Genomic DNA, 22749 nt, shown 5'->3' on the forward strand with positions numbered 1-22749 from the left:
GGCTGGCCTGGGGGCAGCGTGGGGGGGGGCGCTGTGCTGGGGGGGAGGCTCCGCTTTTCTCACCTGCTCGGCAGAGCTGGGTGGGAAGGAGATGCCTGTGGGTGTGAAAAGGTGCAAGAATTAGCAGCTGCTGCTTAACACCAGGCGGGGCCGAAAGGGGGGGGGGGCTATCGCTGGCGGAGGGAGCAGGTGGTGGGGGAGGGGTAGCGGTGGGGCTGGGGTGAGGTCAGGAGGCAGTGGGGGTGGGGACCAGAAATGACAGGGGCTGGGGGAGTCTCTGCTCTTCCATCGGTGTGTACGCGGGGGCGGGGATAATGCGGAGCCGCTCCTGGCCGCGGACGTGCCTGCCGGTGATGGAGGCCGGAGGGCATGGCTGGGGCCTGGGAGAGGCAGGGATGGAGCTGGCCATGGGGTTTGCTGCAGGGACTGTGCAGGGTGTCTGTGGTGGGGGCGCCGGTGGCGGGGGGGTGTCTGAGCCAGGCCTGGCCTGGCCCCGGCTCTGGACACGGAGCCCTCACCTAGGACAGCGTGTGGATCCCTGCGGAGGGGCTGGAGAGCCTTCAACAGCAGCATCTGCTGAAGTGAGTCTCTGCTCACGAAAGGTCACGCTCAAAACTTTTCTGTTAGTCTATAAGGTGCCACAGGACCCTTCGTTGCTGCTTCAACAGGAGAGTGGAGGGGGGGCCGTTGGCGCTGAGCACCCAGGGCTGGTGCTGAGGGCCCAGGGGCTGGTGCTCAGGGCCCAGGGGCTGGTGCTGAGGGCTGGGGACATGGAGTTACTTCCCTTTCACCTGTCTCTAGCAGGTGACATCCGGGTTCCCTGTGAGCCGGGCGCTGGGGTGCGGGGGCTTAACCAGGGATATTTAAAACTGTCCTTGGGATCTGCAGGGTCCCCTGTACCGCAACCTGCTGAGCTGGCCTGGGGTTGGGGGACTGGGCCCCAGGGTGGTGGTGTGGGGCTCTGTGGCCACAGGAGGGGCCAGGGACACCCCCATCCCACCCCATCCGTCCTCCCTGCCCCCTGTATTCGTCCCTCCAGTCGCCCCCCCACCCGTCCACCCTCCCGCGCCCGTCCCTCCATCTGTCCATTGGCACGTCCGTCCCTGCACCCGTTCCCCTGCATCCGTCTGTCCACCTGCCCGCCCGCTGGCTCACGTGGCTATCCGCGGCTCCTGGCAGGCTGCTGGAGCGGCGCCAGGCGGGCGGGGAGACGATCGAGCTGACGCAGGAGGGGCGCCCGGTGGAGGTGGTGGAGAAGCCCCAGCCGGTGCTGGACTGCACCTGTTTCGGCCTCCCACGGCGCTACATCATCGCCATCCTTTGCGGCCTGGGCTTCTGCATCAGCTTCGGCATCCGCTGCAACCTGGGCGTGGCCATCGTCAGCATGGTGAACAACAACACTGTCTACCGGGGCGGCCAGCCCCACGTGGAGGTGAGGGGGGCTTGGGGGCAGGGCTCCCCATCCGGCCCCACACAGGGCCTGGCTGGCTCGGGGGGCGGGGAATGGGGCAGGGCCAGGCTGGCTTGGGGGGGAGCAGGGAATGGGGCAGGGCCCGGCTGGCTGTGGGGGGGCAGGGAATGGGGCAGGGCCCGGCTGGCTCCAGGGGGCAGGGAATGGGGCAGGGCCAGGCTGGCTCAGGGGGCAGGAGATGGGGCAGGGCCCGGCTGGCTCCAGGGGGCAGGGAACGGGGCAGGGCCAGGCTGGCTCAGGGGGCAGGAGATGGGGCAGGGCCCGGCTGGCTCCAGGGGGCAGGGAACGGGGCAGGGCCAGGCTGGCTCAGGGGGCAGGAGATGGGGCAGGGCCCGGCTGGCTCCAGGGGGCAGGGAACGGGGCAGGGCCAGGCTGGCTCCAGGGGGCAGGGGATGGGGTAGGGCCTGGCTGGCTGGGATGGGGGCAGGACAGACCCTGGGGACTTCCCTCTCTTTCTTTCATCCACAGAAGGCCCAGTTCTCTTGGGACCCCGAGACGGTCGGGATGATTCATGGCTCCTTCTTCTGGGGTTACATCGTCACACAGATCCCCGGTGGCTTCATCGCCCAGAAATTTGCTGCCAACAGGTGAGAAGAGATACACAGCCAGCTGGGACTCAGCTGGGGGTGCTGGGCTGCAGGTATCGGGGCGGGGGGGCAGCAGGGGGCGCTGGGCTGCAGGGATCTGAGGGGCCAGCAGGGGGTGCCGGGCTGCAGGCAGCTGGGGAGGTCAGCAGGGGGCACCGGGCTGCAGGGATGGGGGTCCAGCAGGGGGCGCTGGGCTGGAGGGAGCTAGGGGGAGCACCCGTGGGTGCCGGGCTGCAGGGAGCTGGGGGACCAGCAGGGGGCGCTGGGCTTTAGGGATGAGGGGCCCAGCAGGGGGCACCGTGCTGCAGGGATCTGGGGGTCAGCAGGGGATGCTGGGCTGGAGGGAGCTGGGGGGCCAGCAGGGGGCGCTGGGCTAGGAGTGAGGGCAGGGATGTGTTCCAGACCACGTAGAACATCTCAGGGTCGTTAGAAGCCCCCTGTCTGCCCCCCCCCTGCACAGGGCCTGGCTCCTTTCCAAGTGGGCTAATCCCCAGCTGCTTCCTGAAATCACCCAGGTAGCCGCTGTGGTCCAATGTCCCCTGAGCTGCCCCTGCGCACCACCCCAGAGGGGCTGCATCCCAGCACCGGGCCAGGGCTCCCCAGATCCCAGCCCAAGTGCCACCACCCAGGACGTCATCGGTGCTGGTGGGAAGTCAGCAGAACCCTGCAGGGAGCTGCTGTCACACTCAGGGACAAGGCAGCTGTAGCTGTGATTGGCAACAGCATAAATCTAGAGCAGCGATAGTGCGAACGCCGTGCTGTGTCACTAGGGTTAGCGCGAAACACAGAGCAGCCGTGTAGCACTTTAGAGACTAACAAAATAATGTATTAGGTGATAAGCTTTCTGGGGGCATATTCACTTCTGCAGATCTACAGCCTGGCCAGAGCAGACTCTGTATATAAAGCACCGAGGGGCAAAACTTGTTATCAAGGTTGGCAAATGGGACAGAAGAGCAGAGGGGGTCAGTGTGGGGGGGAGTTAAGTGGCTGGTCAAACATCAAAGGACGTAAAAGAGTCCTCGTAACGGGTCAGGTAGTCGCTGCCTCTGTTCAAACCGCGTGTTCATGTGTCGAATTTGAACATGAGGGTTAGTTCCGAACACTCTCTCTGCAGACGAGGTGGGGCTTTGCCCACAAAAGCTGATGCTCCAAAATATCTGTTCGTCTATAAGGTGCCCCAGGACTTCTTGTTGTTCTCAAAGATCCAGACTAACACGCCCACCTCTCCAATCTATCTCTGCAAACGGTTTTTAAAGTCTCTTTTCTCCACAGTGCAAACTCTCAGGTCTTTAACACCATGGCCCACTCTGTTACAGCGCTGGCCGCAGGGGTGTGTATCTGGAACTGTTTGCTGTCTGCTGTGTCTATTCTTTGGCAGAGAGCATTTGCAGTCTGCCCTATATACAACATGGCTGGGCACTGCTGGCACATGATGGAATCTGTGAGGTTAGTTGAGGAGCTGGAGAACGTGCCCCTGATTCTGTAACGAACGTTGTTAGGGCCAGAACATATATGTGGACAAAGTTGACAACGGGGCTTGTTGCAAGGAAAAGTTCCAGGATTCTTATTATTGTGGTGTAGCCTGTGGTTGGTGGTGAGAATCCTCGTAAGGTTGGACCATTGTCTATAGGAAAGGACAAGCCGGTCATGCAGGGCCTTCTGGAGCGTGGCATCACGATTAAGGGTAGCTTGTAGGTCTTTACTGCTGCGTTGCAGTGGTTTGAGTTGGGGGCTGTAGGAGGTGCCCGGTGGAATTCTGTTATTGGCTTTTTTGGGCCTGTCTTGGAACAGTTGGTTTCTGGGTGTTCGTCTGGCCCTGTCGATTTGTTTTTTCACTTCTGGGGGGTAAGTAAGGTTTATGTGAGCATTGGTGCAAGGCACTAGTGAGCAGCACGTCCACAAACGCAGGTGGAAGCAGTGAGCCTTCAACGCGCAGGTGAGAACTGGCCATCAAATGCATAAGTGAGTAGTGAGTGCAAGCAGAGTGGTGAGCAGTAAGCATCACGTGAGTGCTGAGTGTGCAAACAAGCATGCAGTATGGTGAGCAGCAAGTGTGCAATGCACGGCTGGGCGCAGAGCACCTGAATGCACCAGCAAGCACCAAATGGAACTATCACATCATGAGTGTGCAAACGCTGCAGAGAGCTGCAAGCCTGAGAATGCAACAGTGAGCAGTGTGCATGCTTCACACTACTGAGCAGGCAAACCCAGTAGTGAGCAGCAGGCATGCAATGCACCAGGGAGCGTGAAAGGTGCCAGCCAGCTCTGAGCTCGCTTGCCGCACAGGGGCCATGCCCTAGTGAGCAATCCCAGTCTACGTTACTGTCACCCCAGTGAGCCACACGTGTGCGATTGCACTAGTGCCCTGCCCCCCCTCGCCCGCAGGGTGTTTGGCTTCGCCATTGTGGCCACCTCGACCCTGAACATGTTGATTCCGTCAGCTGCCCGTGTGCACTACGGCTGCGTCATCTTCGTCCGCATCCTGCAGGGACTGGTGGAGGTGAGCGCCCCCAAGTGGCGGGAGCAGGGCGGCGGAGAGGGGGTGGGGCTTGTCTTCCTGGCCACGCCCCTGCCCAGGAGGGAGGTGGGGTTGGGGTAGGGGCTTGGTACTTTGGCCATGCCCCTTCCCTGTCTTGGGGTGGGGCTTGAGCCTCTAGCTACACCCACAGCAACATGCTGTGGGGGCGTGGCCTCATGCTCCAGCCACGCCCTTTTCCTAGTGCAGATGAGGGGGTGGGGCCTGCTTACCTGGCCACGCCTCCAGCCCCTAACATCTGTCTGTCCATCTGTCCAGGGGGTGACCTACCCAGCCTGCCATGGTATCTGGAGCAAGTGGGCCCCGCCTCTGGAGCGCAGCCGGCTTGCCACCACAGCCTTCTGTGGTAAGGGCCCTGCCCCCCCAGCCTGGACGCCTGGGTTCTCTCCCAGCCCTGGGAGGGGAGTGGGGTCGAATGGCTAGAGCGGGGGTTGGGGGCTGGACACCTGGGTTCTCTCCTGGCCTGGTCTGGTGCACACCGACGACAGGACGATCTCCCGCAGGCTCCTACGCCGGTGCCGTGGTGGCCATGCCACTGGCTGGGGTCCTGGTCCAGTATTCAGGGTGGAGTTCTGTCTTCTACGTCTACGGTAAGGTGGGGTCCGTGGGCCCTTCTACCCCGGCCTTTGGCCTCCTCCATCCCCTGCACTGCCGGGCCCATCTACCCTGGCCTCTGGCCTCCCCCATCCCCAGCACTGCCGGGCCCATCTACCCCAGCCTCTGGCCTCCCCCATCCCCTGCACTGCCGGGCCCATCTACCCTGGCCTCCCATGTCCACACCCCACCGCTGGGCCCCTCTACCCCGGCCTTCCCTGTCTGCCCCCCCACTGCTGAGCCCATCTACCCCGGCCTCTGGCCTCCTCTGTCTGACCGCCACTGCTGGGCCCATCTACCCCGGCCTCTGGCCTCCCTCATCCTCTGCACTGCTGGGCCCCCTACCCTGGCCTCCCATGTCTGCCCCCCCCACCACTGGGCCCCTCTACCCCAGCCTCCCCTGTCTGCCCTCAGCTGCTGGGCCCATCTACCCCGGCCTCTGGCCTCCACTGTCCAACCCCACACCACTGGACCCCTCTACCCCAGCTGCCTCCTGTCAGGCCCATGGGCTGCACTTGAGGGGGTCCTTTCCCAGCTGCGCTCCCATGACCCTGCCCCCTCCCATCGACAGGCAGCTTCGGGATCTTCTGGTACATGTTCTGGCTGATGGTTTCCTACGAGAGCCCGGCCCAGCACCCCACCATCCCGGAGGAGGAGCGCCGGTACATTGAGGAGAGCATCGGCGAGAGCGCCAGCCTCATGAACCCCCTGATGGTGAGCCCTGCGGCCCGCTGGGGCACTGCTGGGGGAAGCTCACAGCGCCGAGGTACCTGCCTGGGAAGAGAGAGTAGCAGAGGGCGTGACCCGGGCGGTTTCTCCAGGCCCAGGACCGAGTGCTTAACCCAGGGCCCCTGAGAGTCCAGCCGGGGGCCCGTCTGCCCAAACCTGGCACAGAGCACGGCTGGCGCCCACTGGCCAGCGAGACGTCATGCGCAAACCCCCCCGCCGCTGCTTTGTGCGCAGCCAGGCCCCTCCCCCACACAGCCCATCCCCCATGGCCTGGCCCCTCCCCCGCACAGCCCCTCCCCTCCCCTGCACAGCTCCCCTCCATGGCACGGCCCCTCCCCCGCACAGCCCGTCCCCCCGGGCCTGGCCCCTCCCCCACACAGCCGGGCCCCCCGCAGCCGGGCAGGATGAACCCAATGGCTCCGACTCTGAACGGGTTCTCCCGGGCCAGCCCCGCCCAGCCCAGCTCTCCCCACGGGAGGGCCGGGGCAGCGGAAGTGCCAGGCCCGTGGGGGACGCACCCCTCCCCAGGGCGTGGGGCCAGCTGGTGCGGAGGGGCCGGTGCTGCTGCCGGAGGCTCTGAGCTCCTCGGTTCAGCCGAGCCATGAGCCGCCTGGCACTGGTCGTAGCAGAGCTGGAGCGAGGGCGAGGGAGGAGCTGCTGGGCCCCTTTGGGCCCTCGCCCGGGTGGGGGGATTCCATCGGCCTCCTTGCACGGGAGCCTGGCCCGGGGCTGGCCCTGGGTGCGTCCCCCTTCCGCCATTGGCCGGTGCCGGCCTCTCCGCTGGGGCCTGGCCCCGGCACGGCCCTTTCTCCGCCCGCCCGGCACCTCTCACCGCAGGCGCCACATGGCCTGGGATCGCCTAGCAACGGCCGATCCCTGTGCTGCCCCGAGTCGCACAACGCCGCACACACAACTCTCACACCCGCACCCGCACCACAAACCGCTGCAGCGACTCCCCAGCGTGCGCCGGCCCTGCCCCACACACGCCATGGGGCAGCCCCCGGGCGGCGGCTGCAAGAAACCCCAGGAAGGTCGTAGGGGACGGGAGTGTCCCTGGGCAGGGCACTGCTGGGGGAAGCTCGCAGCACAGCAATCTCCCCATCCCCCGGCAGAAATTCCGGACCCCCTGGAGGAAGTTCTTCACCTCCATGCCCGTCTACGCCATCATCGTGGCCAACTTCTGCCGCAGCTGGACCTTCTACCTGCTGCTCATCAGCCAGCCGGCCTACTTCGAGGAGGTCTTCGGCTTCGAGATCAGCAAGGTGCCCCCTGCCCCCGCCCTGCCTCCCCACGCAGAACCCAGGCATCCGGGTCCCCCTTCCACCCACCTGCACAGAACCCAGGTGTCCGGGTCCCTCTTCCCCCACTGCCCACACAGAACCCAGGCATCCGGGTCCCTCTTCCTCCCCGCTCCTGCACAGAACCCAGGTGTCCGGGTCCCTCTTCCCCCACTGCCCACACAGAACCCAGGCATCCGGGTCCCTCTTCCTCCCCGCTCCTGCACAGAACCCAGGCATCTGGGACCCTCTTCCCCCCGCCCACAGAACCCAGGCATCTGGGTCCCTATTCCTCCCCGCTCCTGCACAGAACCCAGGTGTCCGGGTCCCCCTCCCCCCCAAAGAACCCAGGCATCTGGGTCCCTATTCCTCCCCCCTCCTGCACAGAACCCAGGTGTCCGGGTCCCCCTCCCCCCCACAGAACCCAGGCTTCTGGGTCCTTCTTGCCCAACTGCCCTGCCCCCCACCTGTGCAGAACTCAGGCGTCTGGGTCCCACTTCCCCCCCACCCCCAGCTTGTATGGAACCCAGGCATCCAGGTGCCCAGTCGCTGCAGCTCTAACCACTAGTCCTCACTTCTGGCCCCAGCGCTGGGCTAGAACCCAGCCCCACATCCCGCCACCCCCAGCAGGGAGCCCTGGGATCCAGTCCTGCCTCCTGCCATCAGTGCAAGGAGCTGGCTGGGGCTCAGTCTGAGACAGTGCGGGGGAAGCAGGGTGGATGACTCCCCATCTCTGCCCCCAGGTGGGCCTGCTCTCTGCTCTGCCCCACCTCGTCATGACCATCGTTGTCCCCATCGGGGGCCAGATTGCCGACTTCCTGCGCAGCCGCCGGATCATGTCCACCACCAACGTCCGCAAGATGATGAACTGTGGAGGTTAAACAGGGCTGTGGGTCAGGGGTGAGGGGCACTGGCGGGGTTGCTGGGGGACTCAGGTCTGTCTCTGCCCCCAGGCTTTGGCATGGAGGCAACGCTGTTGCTGGTGGTGGGTTATTCTCACAGTAAGGGCGTCGCCATCTCGTTCTTGGTCTTGGCTGTGGGCTTCAGTGGCTTTGCTATTTCAGGTGAGTGGGGCCCAGCGGGGCAAATCTGGGGGGCAGGAGGTCGCTGGAGGTAGGGGGAGATACCCAGGATCTCTCCCGTCCCTGCAGGTTTCAACGTGAACCACCTGGACATTGCGCCACGTTACGCCAGCATCCTCATGGGCATTTCCAACGGGGTGGGCACCCTCTCAGGCATGGTCTGCCCCATCATTGTGGGAGCCATGACCAAGCACAAGGTGCGGTGGGGTGGGAGCGAGGGGCACTGGCGGGCTGGGGGAGGCCAGGGATGGGCTGTAGGGGGGCTGTGGGTCAGGAGTGGGGGACACCGGCGGGGCTGGGGGGGCCCGGAGCTGGGCTGTGGGGGGGGTTGTGGGTCAGGAGTGAGGGACACTGGAGGGGCTGGTGGGGCCCAGGGCTGGGCTGGGGGGCCGGCTGTGGGTCAGGAGTGGGGGACACTGGCAGGTCTGGGGGGGCCAGGGCTAGGCTGGGGGGTGGCTGTGGGTCAGGAGTGGGGGGCATCATCAGGGCTGGGGGGGTTGGCCCCCCACCTCTGGGTCGAAAGGCTTAAAGGGAAGGAAAATACAAAATTCATCTTTCTTCTCCCCTTTCCCATCCCCCCACCTTCCCTGCCTGCCCTACCCCTGTTCTCTGCCCCCGCTCCCTGCCCGGCCCTGCCCCCGCTCCCTGCCCGCCCTGCCCCTGTTCTCTGCCCCCGCTCCCTGCCCGGCCCTGCCCCCGCTCCCTGCCCGCCCTGCCCCTGTTCTCTGCCCCCGCTCCCTGCCTGGCCCTGGCGCAGACGCGGGAGGAGTGGCAGTATGTGTTTCTCATCGCCTCGCTGGTGCACTATGGCGGGGTCCTGTTCTACGGGCTCTTCGCCTCGGGCGAGAAGCAGCCCTGGGCCGAGCCGGAGGAGACCAGCCTGGAGAAATGCGGCTTCATCCACGAGGACGAGCTGGCCGACGAGGAGGACGAGGCCGCCCGGGTGGCGGGCGACGGGGGAGGGGGCGGCTACGGAGCCACCAAGAGCACCAGCTTCGCCAACGGGGGCTGGGTGGCCGACTGGGACAAGAAGGAGGAGTTTGTGCAGGCGCCCGGCAAGGACAGCTACATGTATGGGGCGCCGGGGGACAGGGACCTGTCCTAGGGACCTCCTGAATTGCTGCCTCCCCGGGCACCTTTGCTTTGGTACAGTCCAGGGGGTGGGGCCCTTGTGGGCCACGCCCCCCAGCCCCTCACTGCGTTGGTACAGTTCAGAGGATGGGCTCCCACTTGGCCACACCCCCATTCTCTAGGCTGCCCTGCACTGTGTTGGTCTGGTCGGGGGGGCTGGGGCTGAGGTTGGCCAGGTCTCTATCCCCTCACTCAATTGGTATAATCCAGGATGGTGAGGGGCTGGAGCTGAGTTGGGCCACACCCATCTCCTCCCTAAGTGCCATTTCTTTGGTACAATCCAGCGGGGTGAGAGGGTAGAATTAATCTTGGCCACACCTACCCTGTGCCGACCACTTCCGCGTCCCTTGCTGCTTTGGTATGAGCCAGAGGATTGGGCCTGAGTTAGGCCACCCCTCCACGCTATGGACCACCACCCCCTTCATGGGTGTGATCCAGGAGGTGGAGCTGAGTTAAGCTACACCCCCATTGGGTTCCTCTCCATTGGCCCAGACCTAGTCATGTGAGAGGGAGGAGCAAATAGTAATGTGGCCCCGCCCCTCCAAAAAGCCCTCCCAATGCTCTGCCCCTGGGAATATCACCATGTGGTGTGGTGCTGAGTTCAGTTACCACCCCCTGGGCCCATGGCAGTGGTATGGCCCATTGGTGAGCAGGAAGAGGCACAGGTTAGACTTTTGACCCTGAGGTTGGAAGGTTGTGACCTTTGACCCTTGACCTCTGGGGGTGAGGGGCACTACCTGAGACTTTGACCTCGGGTCAGCTGTTGGTTGACCTTTGCCCTGGTGGCTCAGTCTTGAGCAGTAATTGACCCTGAGGTTGGGAGTGCTTGACTTATGACCTTGAACTGCCCCATGCCCCCCTATAAATGGACTCCTCCCCCCAGCAGGCCTGTGGGGCAGCACTAGTTCCAGTGGGCAGGATTCCCCCAGGGTGGAGGCTCCAGGCCCAGAGCCCCCCAGGTTAGTTTTGGCAGTGTATTTTAAAAGCTACATGGCAAATGGCAGTTTCGAAACACCCCGTGGTGTTCCAGTCGGTGGTTTCGAGATGCTTCCCAGCTCCTTCTCCAAGCCGCTCACCCCAGTGGCTCCCAGCCACTCTGCACTTTACAGCCAGCGGTTCCCAGCCACCCCAGCACCTCTTAGCTGGTGGTTCCCATGTGGCCCTGCACATTGGAGATGATGGTTTCAAGGTGCTCCATACATTTGGTCTGTAGGTTCAACACACCTCAGGCTGTAGGCAGCAGGTTTGACACACCACAGGCTGTAGTTACCCCACACGTTTTAGTTGATAGTTTCAAGTTACCCATACAGCCCTAGTCAGCAGTTTCTAAGTGCCCTGCACAGCTGAGCAGGCATCCAGTCAAGCTGCCCAATCCAACTCTAGCTGGTAGTTTCGGGGTACCCCGCATGATTCACATGCTGGTGTTAACCACCCTGAATGGTCTGGCTTGCCAGGTCAGGGCTGCAGCACTGCACAGCGCCTGGCAACTTCCAGTCAGCCCCCTCAAACAAGCTGGTGGTTTCAAATCAACCCCCACATTTGGCTGGTGGTTTCAAGTCACCCCATTGTGTCCAGCTGGCAGTTTCAAATCAACCCATCCTGTGCAGCTGGTGGTTTCAAGTCACCCAACACATTTTTCGCCCAAGGCTTCTTACCAGGCTCTACCTTCTTGTTGGTGATTTCATCCACCATCCCCAGTCAACCGTTTCTGTGACATTTTCAAGTCCCCCCCACATTTTCTCAAGCAGCATAAACACCCACATTGGTTCGGCCCAGACACCCACCAGCAAGCGGTGATGGGGTGGGCCAGGGATCTCCTGAACAGTGGGGGGAGCTGCACCCACAGCTCTGGCGCTGTCTGTACGTGTCCCCCCGCCCCCCCCCCACTGGAATCACCCTGTTCCCGTGTAAATATATAAATACGTCGATGGGGCCGAGCCGGCCGGCGCCTGTGAGCCCTTCCTTGCTGCGTCGGCTGGGTGGCGTGGTCCATCTGTCTATCCACCCTGGATTCCTCCTGTCTGTCCCCAGCCATCCGTCCCCATGGCCCCGATGTGTCCATCCACCCCCGAAAAGCTCCTGTCTGTCCATCCATCCTGTATGCCTCCTGTTCACCTGTCTGTCCCCGTCCATCCATCCCCATGGCCCTGGTGTGTCCGTCCATTCCATATGCCTCCTGTCTTCCCATTTGTCCCTATGGCCTTCATGTGCCCATCTGTGCTGGTACACCCCTCTGCCCACCTCCACAGCCTCCTGTCTGTCCCTCCAGCCCCATAGGCCTCCTGTCTGCCAGTCTGTCCCTGTACACCCCACAGCCAGCTTGGCCCTGGGCTGCTGTCCCCACGGGTACCTCTCACCCCACTGAAGGGAGGCGCAGCTCAGAGTCAGGTTGCGCCCAACATGCAGCCAGGGCAGATGCCACAGGATTAAGCTGGTGCCAGAAATAAACACTTGGCTCTGGGCTGGGATTAGCCACGTGGAGGGGGGCTGGGTATGAACTCCCCTCTGCTCGCTGCTACCAGTGCCACCACTCCCGCCCCACAGGCCTGAGCCAGGCAGCACAGACCAGCCCTGGGATGGGGCGGGAGTGGGGCCTCAGGGCTAGGGAACCAGGGCTCCTGGGTTCTGGCCTGGTTGCTATGGAAACAGCTGAGCATCCCTTCCCATCCCCCCAGGGCAGCACCCCCAGCACCCCTGGCCACAGTGGTCCCCACAGCGCTGGGCCCAGGAGTGGCTGCAGACACCCCCCACCCCCCGGCAGCCCCTTCACTTCATCTGCCTCTGGGTCACAACCACCGGCCAGAGACAGCTGGGCGAGAACCCAGGAGTCCGGCTTGCAGCCCCTCCGCAGCTCTAACTGTACCCTCCCCGAGCTGGGCGAGAACCCAGGAGTCTGGATCCCAGCCCCTCCCCTCCCACAGCCAGGGAGCGAAGCAGGGCAGGGCCGGGCGCACATGCCCGTGTGAACTTTCCCCGCGAGTCCTCCCGGCCATGGCCACAGCCACCCGCTGGGGCATCTGCTCAGCCGGTCGGATCAGCCATGACTTCCTGGTGGCCTTGCGGACCCTCCCAGCCACGGAGCACCAAGTGGGGCTGGGCCGGGCCGGGCCGGGGGGTCCCCGGGATGGGCTGGGGGCTGCGGTCAGACTGGGCACCGTGGCGCTGGGGAGGTCTTGTCTCTCACAGCCCCCTGCCCCTGCACTTCTCTGCGTGCCCCGAGGCAGGTGCGGACCCAGGCATCCGGGGGCTCATGGGACCCCTGGGCTGGAGTTCAGGCCGAACTTCACACGCTGCCCCAGGGGTTCTGGGAAGCTCGGCAGGAGGCCCAGGGCCCCTCCAGGCCAGAGGGGGCAGCTGGGGTGTGGGGAGCCAGCCTGGGGCCCAGAGGGACCCTGGGGCTGTGGGGCAGGGGAGCGGACAGCGATGGGGCAGGAGCATCATTGGGGGTCTCCAGAGATCGGAGCCCAGGTCTCCGCAGTTTCAGGGCAGTGGGGGGCCAGTGGTTAGGGCAGGGCAGGGCAGGGCAGGGCAGGGCAGGACTCGACTCCTGGGTTCTCGGCTCAGAGTGCACTGCCGATAAGGGGGGGGTTGGATGGGGGGGTCTGGGCTGTCTCGTGCCTGATATCACAGAACAGGGGGTCCCGAGGCCCTGCCCCCCAGCTGTCAGCGGATGTGACACCTGCGGGCAGGGGGAACAGGAGGGTTCCGGGGAGAGAGGGACACAACGTGGAAGAGACTCAGCGCAGGGCCCAGGAGCCGCCAGCACCATCCAGCCTCGGGAGAGGGGCCCGGGTGGGTCCCCAAGCTGGGCCCTCCCCCTCCTCCCGCCCCACTCCACAGCCCGGGTCCCACTGGCACCAGCCAGGCCCCTCCCCCACCTCTGCCCTGTTTCCTGGGGATGGGGGGGGGTCACCTGGTGTGATGGGGTTCAGTGATCCCCCTGCACTGCACCCCGTCCGCTGGCAGGAGTGACTCTCACTCAGCAGGTACAACAGGAGGTTTATTAGGCAACAGATGCCCAGTTTCTCACAGAAGCGACAGCACAGCAGCCAGAGACAGTCCTTCCAACCCGTCCTGGGGAGAAGACCCCGAGGGGTGCCCCTCTGGGGTGTAGCTTTCCCCCTCCTTAACCTGGCTGCCTCCCAGCTCTCTCTTCCCCTAGCCTCTCACTGCCGTCCCCCGATTCAAAAACCAGCTCGGTTCCTTCCCCCTCTGTGATGGAGTGGGGGATACCTGTGTGTGTGTGTGTGTGGCTCACAGAGGGTGCGGGGCTCCTGCTGAGGGTAACCCTGACAACCAGGTAACACCTTTGTACTGCAGACAAAGGAGGAGGTGGAGCCTGAGGGGTTTGAATTGGAACTGGGAGTTGGAAGCAGTTAGTCTGGGCTGAGGGAGAGCGAGATAAAGGAGGGGGCCAGGCCCCAGCTCTGGGGGCCCCTCGGGGCCTCCTCTCCTCAACATGGATGGGACTGGCTGTCTCTGCCTGCTGTACTAACTCCTCTGTACGATGCTGTGTCCTGTCGGCTAATAAACCCGCTGTTCTCCTGCTAAGTGAGAGACTCTCCTGCCTGCGGACAGGGTGCAGAGCTTGGGGGACCCCAGAACCCCATCACACTGGTGTCAGGAGTGGGATGTTCTGCACCCCGAGGATGGAGCATCCAGCAGTAAGTGACCGGGGCCCTGGAAGAAGTGGGGCCTGCGAGACCCAGGTGTGCTGAAGGGCAGTGAGGTGCAGTTCCCCAAGGCGGAGGGGCCTGCGGCCAAACCCAGGCAACTGCGGTTGTGGTCCTCGAGAGGGGGTGTCACACCCGAGGAGGGGTTACTCCTGGGAATCTGTTGGAGTCGGTCCCAGAAGGTGGAGGGGCTGAGAGCCCAACCCCCAGGAACAAGTGACCCCTGAGGAGGCTAACGCTGAATGAGTCCTTCCCAAGACAGGGTGCTCATGGTCCCTGAGAGCGGGTGTCACACTGAAGAAGGGGTTCCGCTGGGAGTCTGTTGGAGTCGGTCCCAGAGGGCAGAGGGGCCTACGGCCTAACCCTGGGCAGCTTGTGACCCGCAAGAAGCCTGGCACACTGAAGGGATTCTTCCAGGAATCGTGGGGTGCAGAGGGCATCAGTCTGAGAGCCTGCGACCACGCTGAGCAACTCCACTGTGAAGTGGCAGCACCTGGAAACCGAATCGAGATTAAAGAAGCTGGACAAGGCAGCGTGGATGTGCAGTGGCAGAGGTGAGGGTTAAGGAAAATCCTGCAGAGGTGAGCCCGGATCAGGGCAGGGAACCCTGGACTGCATGGAGTTCTAAACCGAGTGGCCTGCCGCAGCTCAAGGAGGGAAGGAGCGATTCCAACCCATCATCTACTAGTGGCCAAGACAGACCTGCAAAAAGTTTTCCAGGCCTGGGCCGAGGAAGGTGCCTGTGTGTCTGTGCAGGAAAGCAGCTGATCCACTGGGAATGGCAAGTTGTCTGTGAGAGAAGCTGTTTCACCTTCTGTGTGTGTGTGGAGACCAGCCGGGGGGCTGGGACAAAGGAGAAAGTGTCTCCCATTGTCTGTCTGTGTTGAACAGCAGCAGCAGCAGCCTGGGGAGAGAGCAGAGCCTGCATTTGGAAAAGGTGCCAATAAGGAAACTAGCCCATTGTCTAAGGAAGACTTCCCCAGCCTGGGGTGGCTGGAGAAGGAACCACCAGGAAAGAGCATTCCAGGTGTGCCTAAACCCAGCCATGGGGGCTGGAGCAGAGGGAATGGCTCTGGGATGGGCAGTGGTATCCCTGCTAAGGACACTGGTCCTTGGTGCAAAAAAAGTGCTTCTGCTTCTGGGGAAGTGAATCCTTTGCCTGAGCCTGTGGGGGCTCAAGATGGAGCCAAGATCCCAAAGCTGGATCTGAGGGCAGCTGAAGCCCAGATGGGAAGTGGGCCTACCTCTGTGTCTCTCAGGGGGGATGATGCTTTAACTTGGTCTAATCCAGTTAGTATCATCAGGGAATCCCAGAGACCAGACGATTCTGGTACTTGTTCTTTGCCTGATGCTGAGGTGTTATTGGGAGGGGGTGAGAGGACTCTGTCCTACCAGAGTCATCCTCTCACCAGGACACAAGAACAGACGGGCAATGGAGTTACGCTGACTGATGAAGATAAAGGAGCTGGTAGCAAAAGGGAGGAAAGGGATCCTAACCTTCTGTCCGGTGGTACTGGCTGTCTGCCTGGAGGGGGATTACGTGGGAATCTGCCTAATGGGCCAGAAGTGATCCTGGGTGTAGGTGAAACCCAGGAGCTGGTTGTGGCTCAAGGGAGCAGTGCCCCCGTGGAGGCAGGCAGGGGTGAGTTATTTGGGGAAGCTCTCAAGGAAAAGAATTTCCCTGAAACTTTTCCTGACCCATCTGTGGGGACTGCAAAAAATGGGAGTAAGGTGAAGGAAAGTGAACAAAAAAGGTGCTTGTCTATAAGAGCCAGAGCAGCCCTTTGCCTGGGGAGAAGTTTGTTTCAGCTCCTGATGGCCAGGACCTGTCTGAGTATAAAACCACTGGCTGTGCTCTGGAAGGGTCCAAAGCAGGCAGTGTAAAAGTTTCTCAGGAATTGGAAGTTGGTGCAAGTAAAGTAAAAACTATCAGGGAATGTGAGCAGCCCTGTGAGAACCAAATAAAACAGCTGCACAGTCAGTCTCTGTAGAATGCAGGAGAGCGCCAGCAATTCCCCATCTCCAGATGGTGAAAACACTTATATTCTTATACTGGACTCCACTTCTGATTCCATGGGGAGGCAGTAGTTGGAGGTGGAAGGACAAAGGAGCTTTGGGCCTGGTGGGCCAGTAAGGGATAAACAGGGATTCCTTCATGTGGATTCTGCATCTGGGACTCACAAAACAACTCTCAGAAAGCAGTTTGGTTTGCAAATTTCCAGACTGGCAGGAAGGGGGCCATCTCCCTGAGATTATCAATGGCCCAGCTCTTGTTAGAAGGGAGGGCACAGCCAGAGAGATCAAATTTCCACCCCAGGGGGCAAGAGAGAAAATTAAAACTTAATGGTGCTAAAAAAGGCCTCAGCCATTTATCCCCAAAATACCGGATTCTCAAGAATGTTGCACAAAGGTTGTGGTCTACCAAAGAGCAACGTAAATGTACAGTTGCAATGGGTTTGTTCTGTTACTCACGCTGACTGCTGTAACCAAGGGGTGCTGCTACCAAAAGCTGTAAAATTGTACCATGCACTAAATGTTTAAAAAAAGCCATGTGACATAATAACATTAATGTAAAAGCATAAATTGTATGTTGAAGGAGTCTGTAACTCTAAAATGTCACCATTGTTCTCTGTAACTAGTCTTGCAACCTCTCACATGAGGAGAAACATTCCAAACCTATTGTGTGGCATGGAAGGGGAAACTGAGGCACACAGCCATTTTGGTGGTCTGGCTAAATGCCAAGGGTGGAAGCATTTGTACCTTCCTTTACTGGACTGTAACTGAATTCCAAACATTGGCTAAAGCAGCTGTATGGGCTGGTGGGCAGACAGGGCAGGGCCCAGACCAGAAAAAAACTATTTAATCTGTTGGTGCTGCAGCATCTGTATGGGCTCTGCCTGCCCGACTTGAGAACGTGGCTAATAAACCAGAAACAAAAGCAGGGAGACCGACCAACCTGAGGGAACTAAAGGGACTTGCCCGGCTGCATCACATGAAAAGGGCCAATACCAAGCTCCTAAGTTGGAGCCTCCCCCAGCAGGATTATAACATGGAGGTGGTGCACATCAAGGGGAGCACTGAGGGTGCAGCCGATGCCCAATCACGAGGGGAGGGCCCCAAACTTCCCCAGGTCACTGGCTGAGTGACCCTGCTCAGTTCGGTCTGGAAGGGGGGAGAGATGTGATGGAGTGGGGGATACCTGTGTGTGTGTGTGTGGCTCACAGAGGGTGTGGGGCTCCTGCCGAGGGTAACCCTGACAACCAGGTAACACCTTTGTACTGCAGACAAAGGAGGAGGTGGAGCCTGAGGGGTTTGAATTTGAACTGGGAGTTGGAAGCAGTTAGTCTGGGCTGAGGGAGAGCGAGATAAAGGAGGGGGCCAGGCCCCAGCTCTGGGGGCCCCTCGGGGCCTCCTCTCCTCAACATGGATGGGACTGGCTGTCTCTGCCTGCTGTACTGACTCCTCTGTACGATGCTGTGTCCTGTCGGCTAATAAACCCGCTGTTCTCCTGCTAAGTGAGAGACTCTCCTGCCTGCGGACGGGGTGCAGAGCTTGGGGGACCCCAGAACCCCATCACACCCTCTTTGTTCAGGGCAGAGGTGTTACCTGCCAGTTGTAGCCCCAGGGTCATCCTTAGCCACTGGGAGCTATTCTGCTTGTCTCTCACATCCAGCCTGAGTCTCGCATTTGCACTCCCCCCACTCCATCACACCTGGTTGCCTGGGTTACAGGGGCATGAGGGCCATTGGCAACCCCCCAGACTCCCTTCATTGCTACGCACTGCTGCTTAGCCCGGGGAAACTGAGGCACCCACTTGGGGTTACTGCAGGCCAGTAGGAAACACGCAACCGAACCCAGGGAGTGACCCCCCCAGTGTGTGTCTCGTCTCCTTGGTCGGGTCACACAGCCCAGCCCGGGCTCCTTTGGGGCCCTCCCGGCAGTCGCACAGCGGCCCCACCCCATGGGGGAGCTCTGCAGGACCAGCTCCACCATGGGCACAGGGCCTCAGCCCCCTTCCTGCCCTGCAGCTGGCCCGGGGCCGAGCAGTGACCCTGTTCCACCCCACGGCTCCGGCTGCAGCTGCCCAGCGCCCTGGTCGGTGGCCTCCTGCCGCAGCTCCTCTCTGCCCCCGGGCATCTCTCCCCGGTGCCGCCTGCCTCAGCCCCATGCCCGCCCGGCCTCTGGGGCCTCGGGGACCCTGTAGCTCCACTGAGGAGCCAGAATGAGGTGCTGCCAACCGAGTGGATTCTAGCAGCCCCCTGGTTTGTCCAGCTGCCCCCAGCACCTGCCTGGCCCTGAGCTGTGGGGGGACCTGACCCTAACCCTTGCAGGATGATTTGCGCAGCTCCCCAGATGGTTGGAAGGGGCCGTCAGTGTGCTGGCCTCCCTGGGCTCGCCCCTTCGCCTCCTGGGACCGATTCCAACAGACACCAGGAGTGACCCCTCCAGGGGCATGAGACCCCCTGTTAAGGGCCACGACCACAGTCAGGGGTCAGCCGTAGGCCCCTCTGCCTCAGGGCACCACACCTCACTGCCCATCAGCACACCTGGGTCTCACTGGCCCCCCTCTTCAGTTAATCCCACCACTGCCACCAGATTTAATGAGTAGCGGGCGGGTCCCCAGGCCCTGCCCCCTCCGCAGTCAGACGAAACTCTAGTTCAGCAGGGAGAATGGGGGAGTTATTAATCAACAGGGACACAGCGTGGAACAGACCTGCGAGCACAGGAACCAGAAGCCATCAATACAATCCAGCCTGGGGAGAGGGACCCAGAGGGGGTCCCCGAGCAGGGCCCTGGCCCCGCTTCTTCCCTCCCCAGCCAGAGCAGATGGCTCCACCCCACAGCCCAGTTCCCATTCAAACCAACCAGGCTTCTCCCCCGGCCTTTGTTCTAGTGGGTCTGTCCCCCAAAATCCCATCGCCTAACACGATGGTTAGTTTTAAAGCGCACCAGGATGGCACCTTGTTTGGTGCCAACACAGACTGACCCAGTGACCTCCTGGGGCTGAGACCCGTTGTGTACATGGGAGAAGTCAGGGGCTCTGGGAGGGGAGTGGGGGCTAGTGGTTAGGGCTGGGCTGGGCTCCTGTGCTCACTGCCAGGGCTATGGGCGGGGGGGGGGGCTGGCCATCTCACCCCCTTTAACAGTTACCCCCCAGGCGGTGGCCATCGCCGCGCGCGATCTCACCCGGGCTCAGGAATACGCTGAGAGACATGGGATCCCCCGAGCCTACGGGAGCTACGAGGAGCTGGCCAGGGACCCTGACATGGGTGAGTTGCCAGGGACCTGGAGGCCCAGCGCCCAGGGCTGGCTCGGGTGCAGGGCGTGGCCCCTTTGGGGCCATCTGTGTCCAGCATCGCCACTGGGGCAGGTGTGGTCCCCCCCCACTTGTGGGCACTGCCCTGGGGAGGGAGAAAGGCAGAGCTGGGGCAACCTGGAGCCAGGACTCCTGGGTTCTCTGTGGGCTATGGGATGGGAGGGGGCTGGGAGTCAGGACTTCTGGGTTCCACCTCCTCCCCCTCCCTTGGCAGACGTGGTCTACGTGGGGGTCATACACCCCGAGCACCTGCCCGTGGGGCGGCTGTTCCTGGGGGCCAGGAAGCCGGTGCTGCTGGAGAAGCCGCTGGGGATGAACGCGGCGGAGGTGAGGGAGCTGGCACAGGTGGCGCGGAGCCAGGGGGTCTTCCTGATGGAGGTGAGTGACCCCCCCACCAGCCTGGCATCCCCTGCTGAGCCCCACCCCCCCCCCCCGCAGCCCCGCGCCCCCTGCTGAGCGAATCCCTCTGCAACACAAGCTGGAGCGACCACGTAAGACCAGCTGGGTGGGGGGGTAGAGCCTGGCTGGAGGTCGCTGGGGGGCCCGAGTGAGGTTCGGCCCTTCAGTGAGAGGTTCGCAGGGCGCCTCATCCCATCCTGGGGATCGGCCAAGTCCGCTGGGGCCAGGTGGCCCTGAGGGAGCAAAGAGAAGAGGGAATGGGGACCCCTCCCCACGTACCCACTCCCAGCAAACCAGCCAGGGACCCGCGCCCGGCCAGCCTGGCTAGGGGCCATTGATGGGTCTGCGCAGGGCGAGGGGACCTGAATGGGGCCTGGTCTCTGCCCGGCTGGGCCCCTCCCCCATCCCCTGTGGCATGGTGGCCCCAGGACCCCCGGTCTGCCCCCTCTAGGCGTACTGGACCCCATTCTTCCTAGCCTCGGAGCGACTCTATTCCTTGCTGGCCCAGGGGGCGCTGGGGGAGCTGACGGTGGCACGGGCCGAGTTCGGGGCACCCCTCTTAAGCTGCCCCCGGGTGGTGCAGAAGGAGCTGGGGGATGGTGCCCTGCTGGACATCGGCTGCTACTGTCTCCACTTCGTCACCATGGTCTTCGGAGAGGAGAAACCGGAGTCCATCCTCGCCTCTTGCTTCCTGCAGCCCACAGGTAACAGGGGCTGCGGGGTGTACTGGCTGGGGTGCGGAGGCCCAGGGCTGGGCCTGGGGGGCTGCAGATTGGGAGTGAGGGGCACCAGCTGGGCTGGCTGCCATCCTGCTCTCCCCTTCCCAGGCATTGACGAAACGCTGAGTGTGGTGCTGAGCTACCGGGGGAAGCGCCAGGCTGTAGTTACCTGCTCCGTTGCAGCCTGGCTGCCCAACCAGGCTGCCGTCAGTGGCACCAGTGGCATCATCCAGGTGTGTGTGTGGGCAGGGGGGGAGGCACAAAGCGGGAGGGCTTGAACCCAGGCATCCTGGCTCCCCCCCTCCACTCCGACCACCAGGTTCTTCCTCCCCCTGCAGCTTCCCTCGGAGATGTGGAGCCCGACGGAGCTGGTGGTGAACGGGCAGCGAGAGGAGTTCCCCCTGCCGCCCCCCTCCCAGCCTCTCAATTTCCTCAAATCCACCGGCCTGCGCTACGAGGCCCAGCATGTGCGGGAATGTCTGCTGAAAGGTGACTCTCAGGGAGCACTGCTGTGGGGAAGCTCACAGCACCCAGCATATCTGGCCGGGGGCACTGCTGTGGGGAAGCTCACAGCACCTCCCACACTGACCCCGCCTTTCTCCCCAGGGCTGAAGGAGAGCCCCATCGTGAGCTTGGCTCACTCCGAGCTGGTGGCCTCCATCATGGACGAGGTGCGGCAGCAGCTGGGGGTGACGTACCCCCAGGATTGGGCCTGACCCACATACCTGCCCCTTGGGACTGGGAGTGGCCTTTGTGAGCCCTGTCGAGAGCCAGGCTGGGTTGGTATAGGTCACAGTGTGGTGGTAACAAGCACAGACTGTTGTGCAGCCTTTGACAGGACTCCACAGCACTGCTAGAAAATTAACACACTCAACTGCTTGAAAACTGGTTAACTGATGGTTCTTAAAATGAATGTGTGAATGGGGAAGCGCCATTGAGTGGGGGGTTTCCTGGAGGGGCCAGCAAGGGTCTGCAGTTGTGGGCCCTGATCTCATTAACAGCTTAATTGACAACCTGAGAGAAAGTACAAAATCTTTCCTGACGCTGCTCAGAGCTGGATAACTTACATTCAAGTATTGGAGGGGTAGCCGTGTTAGTCTGGATCTGTAACAGCAACGAAGGGTCCTATGGCACCTTATAGACTAACAGAAAAGTTTTGAGCATGAGCTTTCGTGAGCACAGACTCACTTCATCAGATGCTGGTCATGGAAATCTGCAGGGCCAGGTGTAAATAAGCCCTCATGCTCAAAACTTTTAAGTCTATAAGGTGCCACAGGACCCTTCATCGGTGTTACATTCAAGTGTTTGAAAAGAATGGGCCAAGGAGGGCATATCAGTTAATGTTGATTTTTAACATTTTGGAAAACTGGAAGCCTGGTCAAAAGTGAGCGTCAGGCCAATGTTTAGGAAGGGTAAACATGCCAACCTCAGAGGCTCATGTCACTATTTTAGGTATGTCCACCAGACGTCAAATTCCAGGCAAGACAATGGAGCAGGGACTCACTTGAAAGGGAGGGTAACTTAATTAAGCAGTGCAAGCTGGGTTGATGGAGAACTCGCCTGGGAGCCTTTCTGAAGGAGGCAGTGGCTGTGGGGGATGAAGGCAGCAGCATAGAGGCTGGGCAGCATTGGATGGGGAAACCACCCACCTTGGCAAGAGGAGCCCATACCATTGCCCCGGCTCACGTGAGATGGGTGAAAACTGGTGCGTCTCATGATGTGCACGGGAGAAGTGCCAGTGTGGGGCAGGTCCAGCCAGAGCCACCAGCCCTGAGCCCGTTAACAGGGTCATCGAGGTACTGGACGAGACCCTAAAGCCGGCCCTGCCCCCGTGGGGCGCGGACAAGGGCTGGGTGTGGGGGGAGGCGGCGGCAGGCCCAGGATGCAGCGACGGGGTCGCGGGCGCCAGTGACACGTCCAGCGGTGTGGGTGGGAAGAGAGACCCCAGCCCCTCGCACCGGCTGGGGGGCGGCCACGGGGGCGGCTGGGGCTGGGGGGGTCAGGGAGGGTTTGGGGGAACTGCACCCCAGATATTGGGGGTGGAGGGGCTTGTGGGGCCGGGAGGGGCCATGGGAGAGAGGAAATCGGCGTGAGGGGTCGCTGGGGCACTGGGGGCTGCTAGAAGGGGGGGTCACGGGGGAAGTTGGGGTATCTAGGAAGGGGAGGTAGAATAGACACGGTCAGGGCGGGACTTCCGGTTTTGTTGCCCATAATGGCGATCTCCTCGAAGGCTA

At 62.1% G+C, this 22749-nt stretch overlaps 2 protein-coding genes across 2 annotated transcripts; both read left to right on the top strand.

Annotated features, from left to right (window-relative positions):
- Positions 1-1276: 1276 nt before the first annotated feature.
- On the top strand, positions 1277-11394 carry SLC17A7 (solute carrier family 17 member 7). Its single transcript, XM_075017936.1, has 11 exons — positions 1277-1432; positions 1940-2058; positions 4444-4558; positions 4853-4940; positions 5098-5184; positions 5760-5902; positions 7030-7179; positions 7938-8070; positions 8148-8258; positions 8346-8473; positions 9034-11394. The coding sequence occupies exons 1-11, from the start codon at positions 1385-1387 to the stop codon at positions 9379-9381; spliced, it is 1470 nt and encodes a 489-aa protein (XP_074874037.1). The 5' UTR covers positions 1277-1384; the 3' UTR covers positions 9382-11394.
- A 1004-nt stretch (positions 11395-12398) lies between these two features.
- On the top strand, positions 12399-21231 carry LOC142025264 (trans-1,2-dihydrobenzene-1,2-diol dehydrogenase-like). Its single transcript, XM_075017889.1, has 7 exons — positions 12399-12494; positions 19239-19350; positions 19612-19775; positions 20248-20500; positions 20624-20748; positions 20854-21004; positions 21122-21231. The coding sequence occupies exons 1-7, from the start codon at positions 12399-12401 to the stop codon at positions 21229-21231; spliced, it is 1011 nt and encodes a 336-aa protein (XP_074873990.1).
- The last annotated feature ends 1518 nt before the right edge of the window (positions 21232-22749 follow it).

The sequence above is a fragment of the Carettochelys insculpta genome, chromosome 22 (genome assembly GCF_033958435.1).
Source record: "Carettochelys insculpta isolate YL-2023 chromosome 22, ASM3395843v1, whole genome shotgun sequence".
In the NCBI taxonomy this organism is placed as follows: Eukaryota; Metazoa; Chordata; order Testudines; family Carettochelyidae; genus Carettochelys; species Carettochelys insculpta.